This window comes from Saccostrea cucullata, unplaced genomic scaffold, assembly GCF_032062105.1.
Source record: "Saccostrea cucullata isolate Sc308-1 unplaced genomic scaffold, CSIRO_AGI_Scuc_v1 ctg4, whole genome shotgun sequence".
Taxonomy (NCBI): domain Eukaryota; kingdom Metazoa; phylum Mollusca; class Bivalvia; order Ostreida; family Ostreidae; genus Saccostrea; species Saccostrea cuccullata.
The window spans coordinates 817040-841916 of NW_026920828.1; the positions used below are offsets into that span (position 1 = coordinate 817040).

At 34.2% G+C, this 24877-nt stretch overlaps 2 protein-coding genes across 2 annotated transcripts in view; one reads left to right on the plus strand and one right to left on the minus strand.

Moving 5' to 3' along the window:
• Positions 1-2561: 2561 nt before the first annotated feature.
• LOC134258357 (uncharacterized) overlaps positions 2562-24877 on the minus strand; it is a 68002-nt gene continuing 45686 nt past the window's right edge. Inside the window, exons 42-64 of the mRNA XM_062740882.1 lie at positions 24561-24661; positions 23988-24134; positions 22917-23006; positions 22711-22817; positions 21199-21286; positions 20918-21067; positions 20517-20696; positions 20237-20335; positions 19843-19937; positions 19209-19474; positions 18807-18899; positions 12347-12449; positions 11575-11806; positions 11041-11219; positions 10477-10579; positions 10012-10198; positions 5044-5216; positions 4650-4800; positions 4414-4529; positions 4145-4321; positions 3851-3951; positions 3421-3635; positions 2562-3081 (exon numbers count right to left, since the gene is read on the minus strand). Coding sequence (XP_062596866.1) covers positions 2753-3081; positions 3421-3635; positions 3851-3951; positions 4145-4321; positions 4414-4529; positions 4650-4800; positions 5044-5216; positions 10012-10198; positions 10477-10579; positions 11041-11219; positions 11575-11806; positions 12347-12449; positions 18807-18899; positions 19209-19474; positions 19843-19937; positions 20237-20335; positions 20517-20696; positions 20918-21067; positions 21199-21286; positions 22711-22817; positions 22917-23006; positions 23988-24134; positions 24561-24661 — 3482 coding nt within the window. The 3' untranslated portion in view covers positions 2562-2752. The remainder of the gene's footprint in view (positions 3082-3420; positions 3636-3850; positions 3952-4144; positions 4322-4413; positions 4530-4649; positions 4801-5043; positions 5217-10011; positions 10199-10476; positions 10580-11040; positions 11220-11574; positions 11807-12346; positions 12450-18806; positions 18900-19208; positions 19475-19842; positions 19938-20236; positions 20336-20516; positions 20697-20917; positions 21068-21198; positions 21287-22710; positions 22818-22916; positions 23007-23987; positions 24135-24560; positions 24662-24877) is intronic.
• LOC134258422 (probable E3 ubiquitin-protein ligase MID2) lies at positions 17667-18682 on the plus strand. The gene has a single exon (XM_062740968.1). The coding sequence runs from the start codon at positions 17711-17713 to the stop codon at positions 18629-18631; it is 921 nt and encodes a 306-aa protein (XP_062596952.1). The 5' UTR covers positions 17667-17710; the 3' UTR covers positions 18632-18682.

Sequence of the window (24877 nt, forward strand, 5' to 3'; positions counted from 1 at the left end):
TAGTTAACAGTTGTGTTTGTCCTTAATTTGTGATTGTTTATCAGACTTTCACTGGCAGTAAATGATTTCAACAAAGCCCAAGATAGCTATCTAGAACACCTTATTGTGCTATATTTCACATGTGAGAAAACCTTCCTTGGGTATAAATATTTTTCACTTTGGAGTATGGCCCATTTTTTAAAAAAGCTGGCCCATTCTTAGGTGCCCGAATTTATTCGGGGCGTATATTATTTTTGTCCTGTCTGTCTGCTTATCTGTCTGTTGTCAACTTTAACCTTCGCTATAACTTTTGAACCGTGAGAGATAGAGACTTCATATTTGGTATGCATACTTCACTAATTACATGTAAGCACTTTCAAGTGACACCAAGGTCAATGACCTTTTGACCTTGACTGTGACCTATATGCTAAAAATAACTATTTCAAACTTTCGCCATAACTTTTGAACCATAAGAGATAGAGACTTCATATTTGGTATGCACTAATTAAGTGCTTTCAAATGACACCAAGGACAATGATCGTGTGACCTTGACTGTGACCTATTCGCTAAAAATTGCTTTTTAGAACTTTGTTGCCATCGGGCATATACTGTTTCACAAACACATCTTGTTTTTAAAAAAAATTAACTTTGGCATTTCATTTGCACAGTTGGTGTTAGGGCTTTCATATTTTCAGTTAGCTATATTGGGATTTGTAGAAATCATCTAAGAAGTTCCAGTTAGCTATCATGGGATTTGTTGAAATCTTATAGGGTGTTCCAGTTAGCTATCTCTGGATTTGTTGAAGTCATCAAAGGTATTGGGATTTGTCGAAATCATCTAAGGTGCTCCAGTTAGCTATCTTTGGCTTTGTAGAATTCATATAAGGTGTTACATTTAGCTATCTTGGGATTTGTTGAAATCATAAAGATGTTTGGTCCATATAAGGTAAGTCATAACAGATGAACAGTCACAAGAAAATAATATCTGCTGAGTGTTTCAACAGTATCTATAGAAATAAACAATTAACAAATGTTATCTACATTAAAATTTTATTGTTATACTGAAAGACTGCCATTTTGTATGCACAGCTTGATAAATTAATTTTGATTGTTCTACACTGTGAAAGAATTTCAACTATAGGTTAGTCAGGATACCAGTATATTAACTGTCACAGGTGCTTTTATCCAAATTTGTTATAAAAAGTTCAATAAATGTTCTACTTTGATTAATAGCACTTTGTATCATAAACGAAGATTAAAGTTGGTAGAAAAGGAAATACAAACACAATACTTCTAATAAGGTTAAATCGTTGTGCTGCGTAAAGGTCTACATAAAACAAATACAACAATCTAATATCATTAAAACATTGAATCAAAATAAGAGTTAATACAGGAATAATCTGGATATACTGGTTTCACAAGGCCATGTGTACTTGAATTAAAACATTTAGTTTAATACATGTAGCTATATATTCACCCTATTCATTGTTTTATCTGTTTTACACTGATCTAATTAAGCTCTATGGTTTGAAGTATTTGATATTCATTAATTAAACATTTTTCATTTCATGCAAAGTGAAGTTATTATCAAAAGACAAGTTTTTTAAAAGACATGGAGAGATCAACAAAAAAGTCCATCAAAAAAAAAAAAAAACCCACACAATATGCACCTTTTAAATAGAGAAATATTTTTTTAAAAATCAAAATGCACTTCCAATTGACTCACTTTATGATACAAAAAAAAGTCAGATAGGACAACTTTTAATTTTATACCCCTCCATACAAATTTTAATATGCAGATATACTACTGGTGGCTATATTTTCATCAGATGACTTCGTGATGTAAATAGGGACAATTAAAACCCTTCTGAAATTGAAGCAATGACAACAGAGCTGAAGCTATGCTTTTGACCATTTGATCTGTAAGTTTTCCAAGCTAAGCTCTCTATTAGACAAACCCTCGGAAAAATATGAACACCAAACTTAATTTTCTTTCCTCAAGTAGTTCTGCTGAATATGGCACAAGCAAAAACTGCATCGATCAATTTTTAGCTCAATTGTTACATTTCCATTTCCAAAGAGCATAAAGATTGTATAAAAATATCACTTTTACCATTATAAAAAAAAACTGTAACAAAAAATAGACATCAGGGAAAAAAGTCAAAAAGACTTAACAATGCATAATATCAAAATTCATTTGGACACTTTGCTCTAGAAAATAAATAATGATCATAAAAAATATTTAAAAAAAACAAAAAAACAAAACAGAACAAGAAATATCCAGTTTAAGATAAACATGAAAAGTTGCAGTGATAAACTAATTCAAACATTAAAGCAATATTTCATTCAATTCAACTCCGTGTAAACCAAAAATGGCATGTAATTTAATATAAATATATCATATTCAAACATTCAAGCATTTCAACATAATAGTGGTAAACCAAAAATGGTATGTAAATTAATATAAATACATGTACACAAATTCAAATTCTAGCTTTCTTATCAAATGTATATTTGTTACATGCATAATAACAAAGTTTGAGCAACAACTATATGTATAAAAACAATTGGAAAAAATAATAAATAGTATAAATAAATGATTTAATATAAATAAATTGTGTTATCAGATAGAACTAATAAGCATGGATGGATTAATGAAAAAAAAGACTCTTCCTGCATACAAATAAACAACTACAGTCAGTTATGATATGTATTTAGGATATCACAGACATGATTTTGACATTTGATTGACAGGTCCGGTCACATGGTAATGTCACATGACACTGCAGGCCTGACTTGTTGGTCTCTTCAGTTTGGGTGTGGATTCCCCTGATTTGGGTGGTGACTTGGCCATGTCTGCAGAGGTGACTGATGTGGTAGCGTGGCGTTTTACGACAGCCTCCGGTTTCTGAATCTCTTGACGTCTAATGGCTGATCCATGTCGTAGGACAGCTCTGGCCTGCTGGGACCTTGATTTAATCTGTCCGGGAGTCAACCCTTGTGATATGTCTTTTAGAAGTTGATCAGTCATAGCTTTACCAAAGATGCCTGCATGTTGTCTTACATCATCAGCTACTACTAAAGCTTTGTCCACCAGTGATTCTATTTAAAAAAAGGAACATATTACATGATTTATCAACAAAAAAATCCTTTTACTGTTTAGGAAAGAAATGTCTCATGTGAGAGTATTGAAAAGGAGCATTGTGTATTATCATCTGAACATTTGAAAACATTTGATTGGCAATCCAAGAAATCAAGAACATAACTATTATGTATGGGTAAAATGATTCATGCATTGCACCAATGCTAACATTTATATTATCCATGAGTTAATAATAGTCCATATGAGGGCTAAATTCAGGGATAACTTTTGCTGGTCATTCATTCGGAAAATATCTGCTTTATCATGGTATTTTTGAATATCTTATATTTACAACTTACGATCAAATTTTCTCTTGACTTTTTCGGAGGAGTCAAATTTCTTCATTAGTTTTTCAGAATCCACTTTACGCAGCCATTCAGCAATGTACTCTGGTCGTTCGGGATTAGAGACCTTGTTTTTCTTAGCGACAGCGTCCTTGGCCAGCACCGTGACCTTCATATCTTTGATGTGTTCCTCACACAACCAGATAACTTTCCCACTGGACAGTCGGCACCTGTGTGAATAAAACAACAAAATAACAGGCCAAAGCATCACATTGCTCTCTCTCTCTATGAAAATTAATTTGTAAAGAGAAGCTGCTTTCATTGCTGTTTTATTTATGTATTTAGTTTTCAAAATCTTTAGTATAGTAGTGGTGGTATAGCTTAATTTGCACAAAATACATGGAACAATAAACAGAGAATTCTGTGTCACTATGACTGCTGTTACCTGGAGAGACACCCGTACGTCCTCTGGGAGTCCATCTCCATGACCAGTTCTCTTAGGTCCTGGTAATCCTTCATAAAGTCTGGCAGAACCGCATCCGCTGACTAAAACAAGATTGTACAGTGGTATAGAATGGGGTTGGAGGGTAATTAACTATATAAACAAAATATAAACTTTTTATGCCTTTGGAAAAAATATTGATAGTGCAAAATAACCAACTGTTTAGAAAACTGATGTGATAATTTCTTTTCCAACAAAAACCTTCGACACTGCAGCAAAGTGTGACTAGAACCAAACCTCAAACAGCCACTTCATGTAATTTTGTCCATCCTCATCTGTCATACAGTCCATCACATAGTTCTTACTGTGCTTCATAATGGCTGTGATGCGAGACAGGTACGGGGCATACTTCTTAAGGTATTCTGTCCCAAAATCTTCTGGAAGCATCATGGCTTTGTCCACACTATGCCAGCCCTGGCAATAAAAGAAGTGAATTCAGGATGTGAAACCTACTGCAAGTTTTCCTTTAAGTTCAGAAAATTGTTCAACATAACAGTTCCAAATACCTGGTCACATTCACACAAGATGTTAATGGAGAACCGTCTGGAGACGAACCCTGAATTTATGACCTCTGTTTCTCCTTTCTCCAACTGGTTCTCTTCTTTATTCCCAAATTTTTCTTCTACAATTGGTCCATAAACAAATTTGTATAGTCTTCATTTTAAATAATATATGCTGGATCAGTTCTTTATACCTTTTGACAGAGATTTATCTAGAGTCTAGGGTTTTAAATTTTTTATACCTATTGACAGGGATTTATCTAGAGTGGGAATATTTTCCTCCAGTGGTACAATGTCAGCTACAAACAATCGAGGGTAAGGTTCCACATCATGATTTGAAGCATATTTTGTTATCTGTCTTAGAAACTTTCTCTGAGCTAACTCATAAAGCTCCTGTAAAACAAACAATTTAAGAACAATATTAGTGGTCTGGTAAGTGATATGTTTTTCAAATAAATGTTCCACAGACTTATTTTATTTGATCTTTGGAGGTGAAGGTCATTTTCTAGAACAGGTTCTTGCTTAAGGTTGCATTCCATTTTATTTAAACCAAGCCCTAAAGAATTGAAGAATATTATCCAAAAATTTCATAAAAATAATTAGCTGAAGCTTAATGATCCAGAAATAATGAATGACCTTGAACTGTTTGTCTTTGTCCTTGTCTGATGTCCCCTCCTTCTTCTTCTCCTTTTCCTTGTTGTCTTGGTTACTAGAGGCCAACGTCTCCTCCACAAGTTGTAGCAGTTTAGGATGTGCTTCATCACTCTCCAACTGGAAGCTGACAACAGGATAGTTCACAGACAGCATGGCTACCTATAACAAGACACACAGCTAAAACAGGATAGTTCACAGACAGCATGGCTACCTACAAGATAGACAGATGAAACAGGATAGTTCACAGACAGCATGGCTACCTACAACAAGATACACAGCTAAAACAGGATAGTTCACAGACAGCATGGCTACCTATAACAAGACACACAGCTAAAACAGGATAGTTATAACACTGACAGCATGGCTACCTACAAGATAGACAGATGAAACAGGTTAGTTAAGACAGCATGGCTACCTACAACAAGATAGACAAATGAAACAGGATAGTTTACAGACAGCATGGCTACCTTCAACAAGATACACAGCTAAAATAGGATAGTTCAAAGACAGTATGGCTACCTTCAAAATAGACAAAGAATTCCCACAACAAAATGCTTTACAGACAGCATGGTTACCTACAACAAGATGGACAGCTAAAACAGGACAGTTCAGAGAAAGCATGGCTGCCTACAAGATAGACAGATGAACCTCATCAACTATCATGGGATAGTTCACAGACAGCTTGACTACCTTCAGAATAGACAGAGATTTCCAACAACAGCCAGCATGGCTATCTACAACAGCATTCTAACACTGCAGTGAGGGAAGAAAGAAGAATCAGAAAGAAACTCCAATGTAAGTCTCAAAATACAACATGAATTCATAAAAACCATTAAAAACAGTATATTAAAATTAGTAATACAAGTAAACCAAGAAGTCTGTGAGTGAAAACTCAATAGTAATACCCCAATATACCCTCTTATGTTGATATTGAATTCATACAAAATGAATCTCAGCAAATGGTGTGCCAAAAGAAAGTTTGTACTAAAAGTCAAGTATCTGCTTCAATTAGTTGCTGAGAAAAATAAGACAGAAATTTGATATGAATAGGCACTTTGATAAACAGGAAGTTGACTTGGGATTCAAACAAAAATGAATCCCACTAGGGATGTCAAAATTGTCAATAATTGATATTCGAATATTCGATAAAATAAATACATTTTCCATTATTAAATATAAATCTTCACTCTCCTGTCAAGCAGTATAGGTTTTATGCCATTATTTTAGAATAAAATCTCGTGTAGAGTTCGGAAAATGCACTACAATTATTTATATTTTTTAAAATTATTTAACAGTATACATCTAAAATGTAATGATTGATTTTTGAAAATTCAAAAGATTCTTTAATATGTTCCAAATTAATTGATCATCTTACTTAAGTCTACACTGAATCAGATAACTCCTACAAATTTATACCAAGCGGAACAATTATCTAACGGTGAAATATTAAAAGCAATTATTTTTGCTAATTATAATTTCCTGATAATGATTTTTAATGATATTTACATAAACAAGAATTCTGTGTTTACTGTAAAACTGGGCACTTACAACAATACAAGCTGATTGTTAGTTCTGGAAACTATTATACCACTAATTAAGTGAACAAATAAATAAATTACTCTTAGGCTAATAGATACACTCTTCACACCTTTAAGGTAATCCAAGAGTAGTGTTTTTTTTTTTTTAATTTTGTACAAACTTGATTCAATTTCTAATCAAACTTGTCGGTTTTTCTCCCTTTTCAATGCTTGTATACTGAAAAAAAACGAATATTCGAATCTCAAATTTATATTCGAATATCAACTCATGGAATGAATATTCGAATATTCATTGACTTCCCTAAATCCCACCATATGGCATGCCTAGATAAAGAGAGTGAAAGTTTCAAGCATCTGTATTTGCTGTGAAAACTCAAATGAAAATTTGCTATGGACAGACACATAGACATAAATGGGTAAAACAGTATACCACCTCTGCTCTGGAGGGGGTATAATTATATTAAAATAAAAATCTAGATTTTATGCTTTTTGAATTAAAGTTAAATCATTAAATTTCTGAAAACAGTAATTTGCAGAAATGGTGTGTCTATTTTTTTTCTTTATTTTTGTTATTTTTCAAAAAGCAATAAATCACAGCAAATTCTAGTACCTAACCATAATTAACCCTTTGATATTTCATTCACCTTATTAAGGTTAAATCAGTGTGTCACTTTTTGATTTATCGTATATGATTAATATTTTTCAGAGAAAAAATAAATCAATCGATAAGAAACAAAACAACAGGCCCGTGAAGTTTGACAGCTACTTGAGAAGCAAGATTGAATACCTTTACATGCTTTTAAAGATAAAGCTATATGTTTGAAATGGGTACACCTGTATGTGATAAACCTTATCTTGGGACTTGAACCTCTGACCTAAAGATACTTATATCCCTACTCAGGTAAAGATAACATAAATTACAACAGTTTGTCTGCCTTTTCAAAAGAGGAACACCAAAAAAGGCCATCTTTAAAAAATTGTTTGGTTGCCCTCTCCTGACCAAATGTCCCAACTCAAAACTCTTTTTCTCCAATAAACAGTTATTCATTTTTAAGTACTCTGGAAAATGGAATTTAAAAAATTAGCACTGAAATTGAAATTTTCTGAGAAAAAAAATCTCTTACCTTCCTACCGTCCCAATATTTTCAGACCGAGTCAGGAGAGGGCATCCAAACAATTTTCTAAAGGTTGCCTGGTCTTAAACTTATTTTTATACCATTTAAATTGAACTAAAGGCCCATGGGCCACAATGCTCACCTATGTCACTTTGGCCCTGCTATTCATCAGCTAAATACTGTAAATGTATTATATTTAGTGTGTACAATATTTGGCAGAAATTGACTTTTGAATAAGTTAGCGTAGATTTGATTTAGCGCATTTCTTCATATTCTTATTTATGTGTATATGTGCAAGACATTTAGTGTTGCACTTGATTTAGCGGTTGCTGCGTTCCGCCAAAGCCGCTAAAAAGAATACACAGTCAAATATAATACGTAATACAGTAAAATGATTTCATATTTTGGATCATAATGTAGTCCTATTGGGGCTTTGATTTCACTAAATTTGAATCCACACCTTGGGTTGCTTCAATATCAATACAATTATCTTTGTCCTGCTGTTCCAGAATTTTTCCCCCCTCTTTCTATGAATATTGGATCCTTGGTTGTAAATACCACAAAAGAATGTTTTGTTTATTACATGCAATATAATTTAGTTTGGTTTTGCTACCATACTTGCCAACCTCTGACATGTAAAAATCTGGTCATGACCAGATTTGGAAAATAACAAAATCTGGTCATAACGCGTAACGACATTCACGACATATTTATCATCATTAAATTATATATATATATGTATAAGTATTTGTGTATTGAGAATTCTTTTATTTAAAAAAGGCTTTAACTTACAAAGACAAAAAATTAATATATGTTCAATTGTTGATTAAATTTAGATGTTAAAAAGAGCATTGAAGGTTTCATTATTCAGTACTGACCTGAATTAAGTGTGCATTTTTTTTTTTTAAAGAAAGCCTTTTCAGTTTAATTTGTGCTAAATTTGGAAGTATTCCAGTTTTGGTTTTGAAGTGATTTTTTCTATCTCTTATTTAATTTAATTAACAAGTGCAATATGTTTTAGATGTACAGGTACTAGTGAGGTAGGTCTACACTATCTTCGATCACTGTATTATTTTATAGTATGGAAGTTGTTTTCTAAGATTCCTTAATTGATATGTACATAAATATTGCTTCTCTATTCTTATTCAATTTGTATGTGCAAGACCCTGATGTTGACTTACTTTATCGGAAGCCATTTTAAATTGACTTCAAACTTTGATTTGTCAAGACAACTCCCAGTTAATTGTTTACACCTGCACTCATAATTTACTGGTAAACGGCCCACAGAGCATAGCCATCGGCATTGTTTTAAATATGTAGATCCAAGCTTGGGTTGTAACTGGAAGTTAAAAGTGCAACCTAATTTACGAACCAAATCCGGACATCGGGAGATTTTCGGTTTGTTCCGCAAAAATCGGGTGAAAAGCATGACCCGCCGGGTCATAAAAAATAATCGGGTTAATTAAATCGGGTGTAACCAATATAATTGAGTTTGGCAACTATGTTTGCTACTCTTGAAAATATTTCTTCCTTAGTATTTCTTCCCTATTGGAAAAGTATGACCCCATATTAAAGCCTCGAACTAGTCTTGACAGTTCTGCCTTCAGGATCTGACTTTTAAAAGTCAAATTTTCAATCGCCTAAAAAATATTTATCAATTATGAAATTTATTTCCAAATTTGCAGATAACAAACCTCTGTTACACAATACTGAAAAATATTTTAATTTTGTTCTGCTTGACATTTACTACATTTTATTATTAAATAAAGATTTTGACTTAAGCTTAAGATGTTTCATGATCCCGAGGCTAGATCTTAACAAATTTGAATCTTAAGTAACTAAAAATGTTTTTTTTTACCAACATGACATATAATGGCTTTTCATTTAAGGACAAATATTTCATATTTTTTTCCTATATTTCTACTTTAAAAATTGATTGCCTATGGTTGCCCTAATTCTTATCCCCAACCCATTTATCCCTTTCCATGCACTAAGATAAGAACAAATTTGAAGCTATTCTACTCTGAAGATCCTTTCATATAAGACTAATTGTGGCTTTGCCATTGATCAGAAAATTTTTGAAGATCATGATATTCTCTGAAAGAAGAGACCTACCTCACTCCTATAGATATACAGGACAGACATTACTTCTATAAATACACTAGGATAGACCTACCTCACTCCTATAGATATACAGGACAGACATTGCTTCTATAAATACACTAGGATAGACCTACCTCACTCCTATAGATATACAGTACAGACATTGCTAAATCTATAAATACACTAGGATAGACCTACCTCACTCCTCCTCCACTTGTGCCCGGTTCCTACGACGCAGATGACAATGGGCAGGTTCAGGACGGTGCAGGCGTAGCGGAACTCTTTACAGCAGCTGGGAGACTCCACGTAATCGTCAGAAACACACGCCACCACCACGCGGCTCTCCAGCAGACCTTTAGCTATCTCATCAAACAGCCCATTCTGTGGGAATAAATCATTAAATTGACATATAAAATATCTCATCAAACAGCCCATTCTGTGGAATTAAATCATTACCTCCTTAACAAATCAAATATAAAGAACACACAATGTATTGTTATTGGACATAGAATTTATTTTGGTGGTGTGACATTTTAAAAAATATTTTCATGAGTGCAAAATAGGAGTGAAAATATCCAAAACTTTTGTCTCATCAGTGGATGTGAACATCATTAAAACTTGTACAGTCAGTTACATAGTCAGGACACAACAAAACTTACCATCCCAATCCTTTCCACATCAATCCAACAATTGATGCAGTTTTCTTCCAGGTAGGATTTGATTTCCCTTGGATCTCCAAACCCTAATGAAGCTGATCCAGATCTTCAAAGACAGATCTTTATATAAGTAATGAGTTTATACAATGGTGTGAAACAACATGATGCATTTTGGAATGATTCATTTCAGAACAAAGAAAATGGAAAGGTTCGAGAATACATTATAGAATTACTGAAGCTGATTTTTCATTCTCTAGGCAAAATAACAACAATGTGCTCAATGATATTACTGGAGTTAAACATCAGAGCATCACACTTACAGTAAAACTTGTTTATAACAAAGTCACTGGGACCTACGAAATTACTTTGCTATTTCCTTAATTCGTTATATCTGTATAAGGAATTCATTAAATTTATAAAGCTGGAACCCAAAATCACTTCGCTATATCTGTGAATTCGCAAAATCCATGTTCGTACATAACAAGTTTTACTGTAATCTATTGAATCTCCCCTCAACTTCTTTACAGTGATATTTCTGGGTAACTGCCCAGTTGCAGTGTCACTCACCTGGTACCTAGGGCCACAGCTTGGGCCGAGTTCTTCCAGCAGTAACTGATGAAACATTCCGGGCTCTCTCTGTCCTTGACCTTACCAGTTAAGTTCATCAACTCATCTAACTTTCCGAGCAGCTCCTGGAACTTACTGTTGTAGTTGTACTTCTTAGAATTGATCATGTTGACAAAGGACTACAAAATAAACAGAGGTCTTATACCATTAACTTTGAAGGTATAGGAGGTAGAGAAGAGCTACTGTGTCTTGGAAGCTGTTTAAGATGTAATGTTTTTTGACTAGGATAAAGTTTACCATAAGAAAAATATTAGGGTCTTTATATTTTTTTCTAGTCACTTTAATATGAACTTTTCCTTCAGATTTAACACTTTTATGTGTTGTATGTAGGATTCAGTGTTTTAGATAAGTTACCACATCTGGGAGTAGCAGCCCCAGATTAGTTTTCTTTCTGAGTTAACACCTGTATCATGTGTATGTGTGGTACATAAGATTCAGTGTTATACATAAGATTCAGTGTTTCAGATAAGTTACCACATCAGGGAGTAGCAGCCCCAGATTAGTTTTCCTCCAGGAATAGTTATCCTCCCCCACAACGATCACCACCATCGGCTTCCCCAGGGTCAGCTTGGCATACTTAAAGATGTCCGTACAGGATCGGTCATTTGCGTAGTTAGTGGACACAAACACGACAAAGATGGTGGAGTCCATGAGAGCCCGAGCCATCAAGTCAGTTGAATACTGATTGCTCTCCTCTGGAAACCAACTGTAATGAAACAAATAGTTGAATACCCACCATGTATTACAATAATAAACCTCATATAATACCGTATACAGAAATAATTGACCTATTTTTTCACTTCTTTCTACCTACTAATAGATAGGCAAATTTAAAATGAGTCTTATTCATATAACAATATTTTTTCTTAAATAAAATAGTGACTGGGCAAATCTAAAATGGGGCAAAATTGTTTTGCAAGAGTGAAAAGCGAAAATAACATGAGTGAATATAATCCTGTATACAATCTATACATTCAGGTTCCACAACAATGAAATGGCACGTATTTTCTAGAAGTCTAAACTGTGTAATGTAAAATTTATCAAAAGAATTTGCTTTCATCTCCTCTTCATTTCCCTTCTGCTTTACAAATTTATGTTTGAAAATTGATAAAGTATTTTAATCCATGTTTACCCCTTTATCAAAAACACATAACTCTTTGGATAAAAATTGTATTCAACTACAAACCATGGGTAATCCTATATTTACTCTCTACTTTTCTTAGAAATTGCAGGAGAAATCTCTCACCAAGTGTATCCAGCATTCTTCAAGTCTTGGTGAACCTGAGCAGGGTGAATGACATTCTTGTCATCTGCCGGGGCATCGGCCACACAGTAGGAGAGAAACAAGTCTGTAAGGAAAACAGCCAATCATATTAAGTTCTATACACCTAAAACTGATTAAACAGCCAATCATATTAAGTTTTATACTCCCAGAGCTGATCAAACAGCTAATCATAAACTAGGTTTTATATTCCCAATGCTGATCAAACAGCCAATCATATCTAGGTTAACATTATACTCCCAAATCTTATCAAACAGCCAATTATATTAGGTTTTACACTCCAAAAACTGGTCAACTAGCCAATCATATCTAAGTTTATACTCCCAAAATTGATCAACCAGTCCATTATACTGAGTTTTATACACCTAAAACTGATCAAACAGTCAATCATATAAGTTTTATACTCCAAGGGCTGATCAAATAGCCAATCATATTTAGGTTTCTCCTCCCAAAACTGTTCTTTCATGCAATCATATCAAGTTTTATACTCCCTAATCTGATCTTTCAGCCAATCATATCAAGTTTTATACTCCCAAAACTGCTCTTTCAGTCAATCGTATGAAATTTTATACTCCCAAAACTGTTCAGTTACAGCCAAATAAGTCAAATACTTACAAGTGTGAGATAATTATACCATTAAATATGCGAAGTCTCTACTGTGTACTTATGGATAATGGAAGCATATGTCTCTGTTTTATACTGTACAGGTAAAGGAAGTGTCTCTTTTTTATTCTCATATAGATGATAGTTTCATTAAGTCTTTATTTGATACTTATGGGTTGTGGAAGCATTAAGTCTATACTTATGGGTAATGGAAGAATATATCTCTATAGTTATAGTGAATATATATTTTATGCAGAAAGTGAACCAAGCTCTTTATGTAAAAATGAATGTCAAAGGAAGTTTACTTTGTGTTGATTAATTAAGAGAAATCTTTGTCCAATGTGGGATGATGGTGATTACTACTTAAGCAAGTGTTTGGGGTATAACTCATCTGATATTAAGATGAGCTTCAAATTCCAAACTTTAACTTTGAATTCCTTTCTATGTATGATGTATGACATATTAGTATTATAAAATCTTCCTGGGTGTAAGATCATATATCATTTAGTTTTACATGTGTATGCCATTACAGTGGATAATTAATACCCAGCACAACTTGCACATAAACAATTGCTGTACATGACCCTGCATAACCAAGAATTTTTACATTTAAATGTCCAAAAGCTGGATTAAAGAGAATTATTTATCTTAGCAGTGACTTGTGAGCCTAGGTAACTGTTATATTGAAATCAGGGACTGCCAAAACTGTAAGGAGAAACCTTAGCATTTGTGAAAGAATTTCACAGAAATGTCCATTTTTGTATTTATATAGGACATAGGTATTATGTTTATAATGCTCCACATTCTCTGTTATACATAGTTTGATACAAGATTTCATCTGAGGCTTAACCTAGCTACATTTGTTTATATACAGTTATAATTCAATTATTGCAATACCCTAAAAATATTGTGAGCTGTCAATCAGGATCTAATTGAATTCATAATTATTATATGAAATGTTCAAAAAATTGTTGGAAAAAGATTGATATAAACATGAGCAAGTGCCCAGTATATCTTATTTGATTTTTTTTGTATCTTGAATGTTCCAATTATACATTTAAAGTAATTATAAGCTTGAATAAATATACTGTATATACAGCTTTCAATCTGCAAATTGACAGACTGCTACTGAGTATATTGATTTTCAAGATTGTGAACATTTAGTATAATAAATCCGTGAAAAAAGACCTTTATAATATAAGTAGATTTTAAGTGACAGAGACACATGTACATTAACAATGAATTGCTTGAAATCTAATATAAAATGTACCACTGTATATTTTAAAGAATTTCACAGAAATTTCTATTTTATAGGTCACCTGAGCATCGGCAACAACTTTCCAGTGATTGAATTTGGTTCATATTTTAACCAGATGCTACACAGAATTTTATATTTTATAATTGTTATATTGTGTAACAAGTTAAATGGAAATCAATACCTAAAACTGTAGGAGGACAAAAAATGCATTTCAACTAATCAGGAATATTCACAATAATTTGCCCTTACCACACATGAACCCCTGACCCTAGGTCCACACATTGCACAATTTTTGAAAAGGCACCCTTGCTTATCAAAAATATTTGATTAACATAAACGAGCAGATTTCAAACAATTAAATTCATTTTCAGTATATAAGTAGAACCACCCCCCCATGGTACCCCTGACCATGGGACCTTGAAATTCACAATTCTGGAAGAAGGGCTCCTGCTCATCATAACTATATAAGTAGTTCATCTGCTTAATACCCAGGAGCAGAAAAGTAAATTTTCAAAGAATTCATATATTTTCACTATATAATCAATAGAGCCCCGCCCTAACACCAGAACCCTGACCCTGGGGCCATAAATTTCACAATTTTGGAAGAGGCATTCTTGATTATCATAACTATATACTTAATTAGTTTATTTGATACCCAGAAGCAGAGAAGAAGATTTTCAAAGAATTCATGTATTTTCACTATATAATCAATAGAGCCCCACCGTAACACCAGAACCCCTGACCCTATAAAATTACACAGTTTGTAGGCACTTTGTCATCATACATGTAACTATGTACTTAGTTAGTTTATTATATACCCAGCAGCAGAGGAGAAGATTTTCAAAGAATTAATGCATTTTCACTATATAATCAATAGAGCCCCGCCCTAACATCAGAACCCCTGACCCTGGGGCCATAACATTCACAATTTTGGAAGAAGCACTCTTGCTCATCATAACTATGTACTTAGTTAGTTTATTTAATACCCAGGAGCAGAGAAGAAGATTTTCAAAGAATTAATGCATTTTGTATATAATTAGAGCCCTGCCCTAACACCAGAATCCCTGATCCTGGGGCCATAAAATTCACAATTTTGGAAGAGGCACTCTTGATCATCATACATATTTAGTTAGTTTATTTAATACCCAGGAGCAGAGAAGAAGATTATAAAAGAATTAATGCATTTTCACTATATAATCAATAGAGCCCTGCCCTAACACCAGAATCCCTGATCCTGGGGCCATAAAATTCACAATTTTGGAAGGGTCACTCTTGATCATCATAACTACATATTTAGTTACTTTATTTAATACCCAGGAGCAGAGAAAAAGATTATAAAATATTATCATTTCACTATATAATCAATGTAACATGCCCCTGACCCTGGGGCCATAAAATTCACAATTTTGGAAGAAGCACTCTTGCTCATCATAACTACATACTTAGTTAGTTTATTTAATACCCAGGAGCAGAGAAGAAGACTTTAAAAGAAATAAAGCATTTTCACTACATAATCTATATATAGCCCTGCCCTAGCACTAGAACCCCTGGCCCTGGGGCCATGAATTTCACAGTTTTGGTAGAGAACTCAATGCTCATTACAATCATGCCAACAGTTTGACTGCTTGATGTCCAGGAGTAAAGAAGAAGATTTTAAAGATTGCACTAATTTTAGTGGTTTTGGCCCCACCCCTCAGGCCCCAGGGGGGCAGGGACCATGAAATTCATAATTTTTGTTCCCTTTCACCCATAGATGCTTTATGCCAAAATTGGTTGAAATTGGTTGAGCGGTTGCAGAGAAGAAGCTGAAAATGTTCAAATGTTCACACACGACGCACGACGCACACCGCACGACGACAGACAAAAACAGATGGCAATAGGTCACCTGAGTTTACTCAGGTGACCTAGCCCCACCCTGTTTATAATACTGGGGTCATAAAATTTAATTTTGGTAGAGGCCACTCTTGCTCATCATAATTATGTACTTAGTTTATTTATTACCCTGGAGCAGAGAAGAAGATTTTCAAAGAATTCATCTATTTTCACTATATAATCAATAGAGAGCCCCACCCTAACACCAGAATCCCTGGCCATGGGGCCATAAAATTCACAATTTTGAAAGAGGCACTCTTGCTCATTATAACTATGTATTTAGTTAGTTTATTTATTACCTAGGAGCAGAGAAGAAGATTTTCAAAGAAATAAGCATTAACACTATATACTCGTTTTAGCCCCACCCTAGCACTAGAACCCCTGACCCCAGGGCCATGAATTTCAAAATTTTGGTAGAGGACTCAATGCTGATTACAATCATGCAAACAATTTGACTGCTTGATGTCCAAGAGTAAAAAAAGATTTTTAAAGATTGCATTAATTTTAGTGGATTTTAAGTGAGGGGGGCAGGGATCATGAAATTTTTGTTCCCCTTCACCCATAAATGCTTTGTGCCCAAATTTGGTCGAAATTGGTTCTGTGGTTGCAGAGAAGAAGCTGAAAATGTTCAAATGTTAACGCACAACGCACGACGACGGATGAAAACGAATAGCAATAGGTCACCTGAGTTTACTCAGGTTACCTAAAGAAAGCATATTGACAGACCGGAGCACTACAGTGCCTCAAATTGAGAAAACTGTATATTTATTGCACATAAAAAATTTTGCCGTTTTTTGATTTATTTCTCCATCTTCACAAAATTTTCCATATTTACACTGCCATTTTTGGCCAAAAGATAATTCGGTCCAAAGTGCTTTGTGCAGATATCAAACATGAGAGAAGTTGATAGAGGTAAAATGAACATGTTGAAATCAAGGTTTTATACAGTTGAGATAAGAATTGGAGAAATTAATCCACAATGGAGCACAAATTTTTGTGCGCAATAAATACACAATTTTTTTCTAGGGTTGACACTGTAGCTCTCTGGTCATCCATCCCCAACTTTCAGACCAGCGAGCTACAGTTCTGTAGCTACACTGTATACAGGCCATATTCAGCATTAAATGACATGGATGAAATGCTACAAAATAGTTTTCCTCATAAGCAAATCATGCAACTTTTTGAACAAGTATCTCCCTCAAAAATAAGTATGTTTGACTACACCTGTCATAGTGACCACCTGTACTATATTTCCACCTGGGATATTTTTTATCATACATGTATTTCACCTGCATTCAGTTTCTCTCTTTCTCATGCAACATGGAACCCTCATTTCCCATCCTAATGCATTTAAGACCTCATATCTAGCAGCTTTCGGCCCTGTGCTTTTGATGGCTATAAAGTAATAAAATACTTATACATGTAGTGGTTATCCCTCCATCTACATCTCTGCCAAAATTTAAAATTAAATTCTCAACAAGAAGAGTGTAAAACGTTGTTATAAATTTGTTTATAACACTTTAATCAAAGAATTTTTCTTATGTCAGTTTCAGAATCAAGTATTTTCCTACAAAGAAACAGTATTTTGCTCAAGAATGGACTGTTCTTGCAATGGCAGAATTGAGAGCCACAAGCTATGCCAAGAGTATAAGAAGATAGCCCCACCCAAAAAATCCTGGGGTGAGGTCTTTGCTCCAGACGGAGTCGTCATCAAGGGAGATGTTCCATGTGACCTGTGTGATATTTACGAGAATGTGAATCACCACTGTGTAGAATGTAACCAGAATTTGTGTAACTGGTGCAATCATCTCCATCTAAGGAGTAAGGCAAGCTTTAAGCACCACTCAATCAATATCCAGCTGTGGGAGAAACATAAAGGAGACATGCACTGTCCAGATCACGAGGACTGTTACCAGAATATCTACTGCACCTACTGCCACAAGCTTGTGTGTGGCCAATGCAGGAGGACCTCCAACATGAATGACCCCAGGCCTTGCTTTTTCACGTCTAAGAAAGAAGAGATGCAGCATCGAGTGAAACTGTACAAACAGGGAAAGATAACTCTAGAGGGTATGACCCTTGAGGAACATAAAATGTTCCGTGAATGTTTGACGGAGGACAGAAATCAACAGATTGAGATGGTGGACCACCTCCAGGATAAAATGATGACGGAGATCCAGGAAACTGGAACTCTAATTCACGAGTACAAGGAGAAGTTTGAAGCCTGGTACCAACAGATCTGTGAAGACTTCGTGGCTAAAATTCAGAAGTATAAGAAGAAAGCTGCCAACCTCAAAGGCAGGGAGCTAATACGACTCTATAAATATGCACAGAATGATATAAACAGGCCCAGAGAGAATGTTCCTCCAGTTTATAATATACCACCGCCCAGATTTATTCCGGGGCGGCCCGGGTCAGGACCTGTCGAGGAGCAGTTTGGGAGAATTGAGTATGATGATCTTCACTTACAATGGAAGAAACACATTATGTTGCATAACTTTCTGTGCACAAATTAATTTTTCTGACCTTGAAAATATTTTTCTAGGATATTTTAACTAATGAAGCATAAAACAAAGTAAACTGATGATGTAACTTACTGTATTCAAATGTTAATTGTAGATTGTAGAATTTTAAAAGCTTTTTTCCCATAAAAGTAAATCACTTAAAATGGAAACCCGGGTTGATACAGACCTATCTTCATATTGCGGCGTAGATCTTGTAAACCACTGACCGCTTTCTGAATGTGGACATCAAAATCATTGTTACTGGTTGGAGGCATCACAGCTGAAACAGTTCATTTATAATGATTCGCCTCTGTTCACTTCAGTATTCTGTGTTTATTATACACCTTGTGTATTTTAAATTGTCTAGTTTTCATCCTTTATTACTTTTTACATATAACAAACGTATTCATGACAGATTCTATAAAATGATTAATAAATATTGTTTTAATTGGATTGAAAGAGTTTATTGGTCAATATATTTATAAAAGATATAGTTTTCTTCAAAATCCTTTAAAAATCTGTCAATCTTTTCAATTTGTCAATTTTGATTTAAAGGGTTAAAAAAAAAAATAGCAGTAGGTATACTCACATTGCAAGTCGACGACAGAAATGGTGTGGAAGTAAGCCATGCACTGTAGGAAAGGGGCCTTTAGTTCTATGGCTCTACGTATGGTGGAAGCCAGAAACATGTGGGGGTCCTTTGCCGAGTGTTTCAGGCAATCAGGACACGAGATTGTAAAATCGTATCGCACTCCCTGGTACGCCTCTAGAATCAGACTCTCAAACACCTCATGGATGTGGAATAGGACGATTTCTGGCATCTTTCCCTGCACTCGAACAACCATCTCTGTGTCTCTATACAATTAAACATACATCAAATATTAATCAAGATATTCCATGCTCAACATGAAAAATTATAAAGAAATTCTACAGGAAGCTAGATTTTTCAAGAAATACTCTCCAAAAGAGAATGGCAATTAATGACAACAATATAATTACTGTAAAATCACATATTTTCGTGGGTTCAAATAGGTTTGAGAGAGAAATAAGGGTTTGAGAGGATTTGATTTCATGGTTGGAAAAGTGTCGAGTAATAATGCATATGAAATTTTACATTTCGTGGTGGTCATGAATTTGAGCATCTCTCTATACCTCGAAAACAATAAAAATTAAACCAAACTGAAAACATAAATTAGTGATTTTACAGTGTATGATCAACTCACTTGGTTTGCTGTAGAATGGCAATTTGTCCATCTTTCTTCAGGTATGAGCCCTTTTTCCAGATAATGTAATAGTCAGAGTATTCTTGTAGTCTCACCTGAAACAGGATATCAACTATTATACAAATGACCCTATTTGATTTGTATTATAAACTCTCTTTGTGCATGTTTTTTTGGTCAAAACTTAATGCAATGTTACACAACTTTGCATAAAAAAATCTTCCCCTACAATCAACCTGTCAGACTAGAATCTTTTGAACATTTACTACTAAAGTGGTTACTTCAAACTAACTTTTATTGGTGCGCGAGAAATATCTTGTGACCTTTAATTCGCAAATATTTATTGAAGGTTGATGATTTAGCAATTGTTGATATCAGAGGTTGACGTTTAGCTCACCTGGCCCCTATTGAAGAGCCCAGCGGGGAGGTAATCAAACAGGTAAACCATCTTAGTCTCTGTGATACCACTCTTCTTATCTGCCTCCGGCCACTCAAACTGGGGACAAGGAAACCTCATAAGTACTCAACAATCATATCAATCTCCTCTCCGTAAGAAATCAGAACAAATGTTCCCTAACTAAAATTATATTACATAAAAAAACTGTCAGAGAATATTCTTTGATTCTCTGTTTTTAACAAACCTGCCTATGAGCATTTCAGTTTTCATCTGTCCCTACCTTGGGTTTATTTTCTGGTAGAAGACATGGGACTAGGTTGACTTTGTCTTTTGAGCCCTCCTCAGGGGGAATAAAGAAGGTCAGATCAAACTCCTCCGTCAGGCGTAGAAGCCACTGGTGCAGGGACTCAGGATAATCTTTCCACACTATGTTTAAATCTTTATGGTTCAGCCTCCCATTCTGTGCATAAATAAAAATCATATCCATGAAAAATGTTTAATACCATTAAACCAATGGCTGAAATATTGCCAACTCAGCATAAAACAACCAGCAAAAGCTTTAGACAAAGGTAAGAATGCCTCTTCAAGGAAATGGAATTCAATGCATGACATTTGCTGATATTATAAACTAAAACTATATTTTTCAGCTAAATTTAATTATTAAATTAATTTGATGAGTACCTTAATTGGGCTTTCTTTGACGGATACAACACACGCCATGACATCCACGATCCACTGCGGGTTGACTACGACCTTGGAGTGTAAATACTCATTACCACTGAAGTGCTGTAGACACCCAAGGTCGTGTAAAAAGGCTACAGCCTCAGCAAACTGAAATATTCCGCAAAACTTTTGTGTAAAATTAATAAACACGAAATAAATAAAATTTAATCCCCCACAATTTTTTCTGCCTTTACAGTAGTTGACAAGAGATGACTATCTCCCGTGTGATTTGAACTCACCTCTTTTTCGTCCACTATACCCGCTACACTGGCCCTCTTAAACAGCTGGTCGTAGTCTATCGTGTCCATCTTTGTTTTTGTCTTCAACCTGAAGTTAAGTTCATAATAAAGGTACAAACTTGTTAATTCTTGTAATCCCCTAGCATCAAAGTTAAAGGGGATATAGTAACACCCCTGTGTGTGTGTGTGTCTGGGTTAGTTTGTCCTTGTGCAAAACAAATGAGAGCTAATTTACACTGTAATGGGATTCATGTTGAATACTGACTTGATTTATAGATATATGCTTTTTGTGAGAGGATGCTTTGCTTGGAGGTGACCTTGTAATGTTTTATGCAATCTATAATTTATTACTAATAATTTATTTTAATACACTATCAAGATTTAAGTTTTTCACTGAAGTTCAATAATGTACAGTGAATTCAAGACTTGATTAAGTAATCCTCCAATGATGTTTGTCAATAAATGGAGACTTAAACAGTTTTACAAATCTGCAAATTATGTTCCCCAAACGGAGTTTGGGAACATATTGTTTTTACTCGGTTTCTTATTATTATTATTATTATTATTATTATTCTTTTTTTTCTTCTTTGTTCTCCGGTACTTTTTTTGTCCGCGAGTGTTCTATAGAAACTGTTCACCCAACTAAGTTAAAACCTTTTTAGGGTTAATAGGTGTCAACTGTAGGTGTGCACAACGAAGGTCATTTTGCGCGCATACGCATGCACGTGCGTGCGCGTGAAATGAGTGAAATGACTGATATACTTATTATAGCCATAACTTTTACATTTTTTATTGAAATGCTTTGAAACTCATTCTATAAGGATATATTAATAGTCTAGATAATATGACATCGTCAAATTAGCACGAACTCACGTGCATGCACGTGAGCTTCCCTCTGATTGGCTGAAACAAAGATTTCAATATCTCTTTTGTTTTTTGACGAAATGCTTTGAAATTTTAAACATAGTCATGCATTAGGATATACTACAATATAATATATAGCAGGTATCATGAAAACACGCGCATGCACGTGCGCTGCAATCTGATTGGCTTAAACTTTAAATGGGTATAACTCCTTTGATTTTCAACCAAACAGGATGGGATTTAGAACATAGATAGACATAGTGGATTCCTACAAAAAGGTAAGGTCATCATGCACATGCATGCACGTGCATGCACGTGAGATGGGTAAAATCAAAAATACACTTGATGAAGCGTATTTTTTAATACTTTTGGATTAAATGCTTTATTATTTTATTATATTAATGTATATAGATAGTGTAGACAAGAGAGTATGGTCATTACGCACATGCATTTACATGTGCACGCGTGCAAATGCTAAAATTTGAATATACTCGGTATACTTCAGGGAAACGTTGTTAAAGTGTAAAATGCCTAGAGTTTGTCATTTTTAATGAAGCTTAAAGGGAGTATGGCACCAAAAGGGAGTTGGGGAGCGTTTGGGGAACATCTGTAACGGTTCCCGTTACAATTAGCCCTAGTTTTCATTACTTTTTAATGATGTCCTCTAACTCAAGCCATGCCATAGGGATGGACTCGCCCATATATCCCTGGGTCAAGGTCACAGATACCAATTTCTCCTTAAGTTCGTCAAGACCCTTAAAAAGATTGGTACTTTTATATATTTGTAAAAAAATATATATATCTGCAATCAAATTATAATATAAAACATTAATTCCTATGTAAACTATACATACCTGTCCTGTTAAAGAACTAACAAAGAAAAATCCTTGGATTTGGCTAAAGGAGGCCTTCAGTTCCTCCATGGGTAATTCAATTTTGGAAACCTATATATACAAACAAGAAAAGAATCACTTTAAAATATTGAACAGAAAAGAAACAAATAACTGATCAAAGAAGAAACCCAAATATCTTATTTTTTAAAATTGTACATATATCAAATGAATATTTGCATTTCTGTTTAAATATCTATTCAATTTAAGAATGATATTTTAAAGAACATGGTTCACTTATGGCATTTTTTGGCTCTGTGAATTTCTGAAAAACTGAAACTGCTCAAATTTCATTAACAATGCATTAAATATCATTTAAACCTTTGGTGATGAAAGAGTCTACAAAACAGCCAATTTTTTAGCTATTTTTTTCAATATTTAATATTGAGCGCAACCTCTGATCTAAAAATAAGCAACCGGTGATTGATAGAACTGTTCCGGCGGATTACAAGACGTTTTATTTTTTAGATCAGAGGGTGCACTTATATTATTTTTCTTCTTTAAAAGTACTCAAATATACCTGTTTACACTAAAATTAAAGAACATTGCAATTCCATAAAGCCTGTGTACTATGACCTGAAGTTTAAAGAGAAAAATTTAAATAGGAAATGAAATTACTATAAGGTCTCTACTTTATTTTGATGTTTAAAATGGAACATTGAGAGCTAGTCAATAAATTGGTATATTTACAGGGCCGTTTTATGCATAAAGTGAACCAAGCTCTTTACAGACAGATCTCTCTAGGACTAAGAAACTTAAAGTTGCCACAACTGTTTCAAACAAATAATCAACATGCATCCATCAAAAGATTTATTTAAAATGAATTCCAAAAAGTTTAAACTAAAGGAATATATGTAAAGGGTTTGCATTGAACTTCTCTTTTTTTTAAAGGAAAAAAAATTGAATGATCCATTAGTCCCTCCCCTATGAAAAGATAAATGAAAATAAGAAAAGAAAAAAAAACCTTATATTAACCGGATTACTACTCTTCAATCATGTCCTTTTTTTGATGTTTACTACAGTTTGTTTACATACCTGGTCAACATGAGTTCCTACAATGAGAACTGGAGCTTTAGGAGCGTGCACAGAAATTGAGCTGAGCCAGAACTTGAGTCCTGCATGCTCATGTCCAAGACGTACATTCCACACCAAAAAGTAAACAGCTCGGTTGGACAAGAAAAACTACAAAATATAAAAAAAATGTTAATCATGAATTCCTTGCATGTAATATATTTAAACCTATAGCCTTGTATTCCTTGATCTTAACAAAAGATATGTGCATCTGACCTTAAAATTGTTCATATACTTTGGGTCAAGGTCATCAACACCTTCACATCAGAAGTAATTTTTGTGCAAAGTTAGAATTTGATGATAGACATGGAGAGGGACAGACAGCTAGACAGACATATCCCCCTTCCAAAATGTGCAGTGTTTCATACATGTGATACAATGCATTGACTACAAGACACAAAAGCAATATGTCACACAAAAGCATGTCTAGACTGATATTCAAATCAATATTATGACTAAGTTTGATGTCTATGAGGCAGAGGGTTATAATGATGGGACACTACTCCACCCCGTGTGGTATGGGAGATATTAACTCACATAATGTGTGTTGTAGTACACTGTTTGTCCAGCAAAGTCCCAAACACTGTAGGAGATCTCCTCGTTATCTTGAGATATCTTCCAGGTAGAAATATCAATGCCTGTAATTACAAAAACCAAATCAATCAGTTTTAATTTTTTTTCTTGTTCCTAACAGAAATAAAATTCAAAATTTAACCAAAGACTATAAATACAATAATAGAGATTATCAACCATCTACTAACTTATGCAGTTAACAATTTTTTTAAAAGATATTTATTGAGTTACATACATATGTTGATGAATGAACAGACATGGCATTACTATTTATAGATACT

Excerpts from the sequence above, each read along its gene's own strand:
- LOC134258422 (XM_062740968.1), top strand. The coding sequence starts at position 17,711 with ATGGACTGTTCTTGCAATGGCAGAATTGAGAGCCACAAGCTATGCCAA.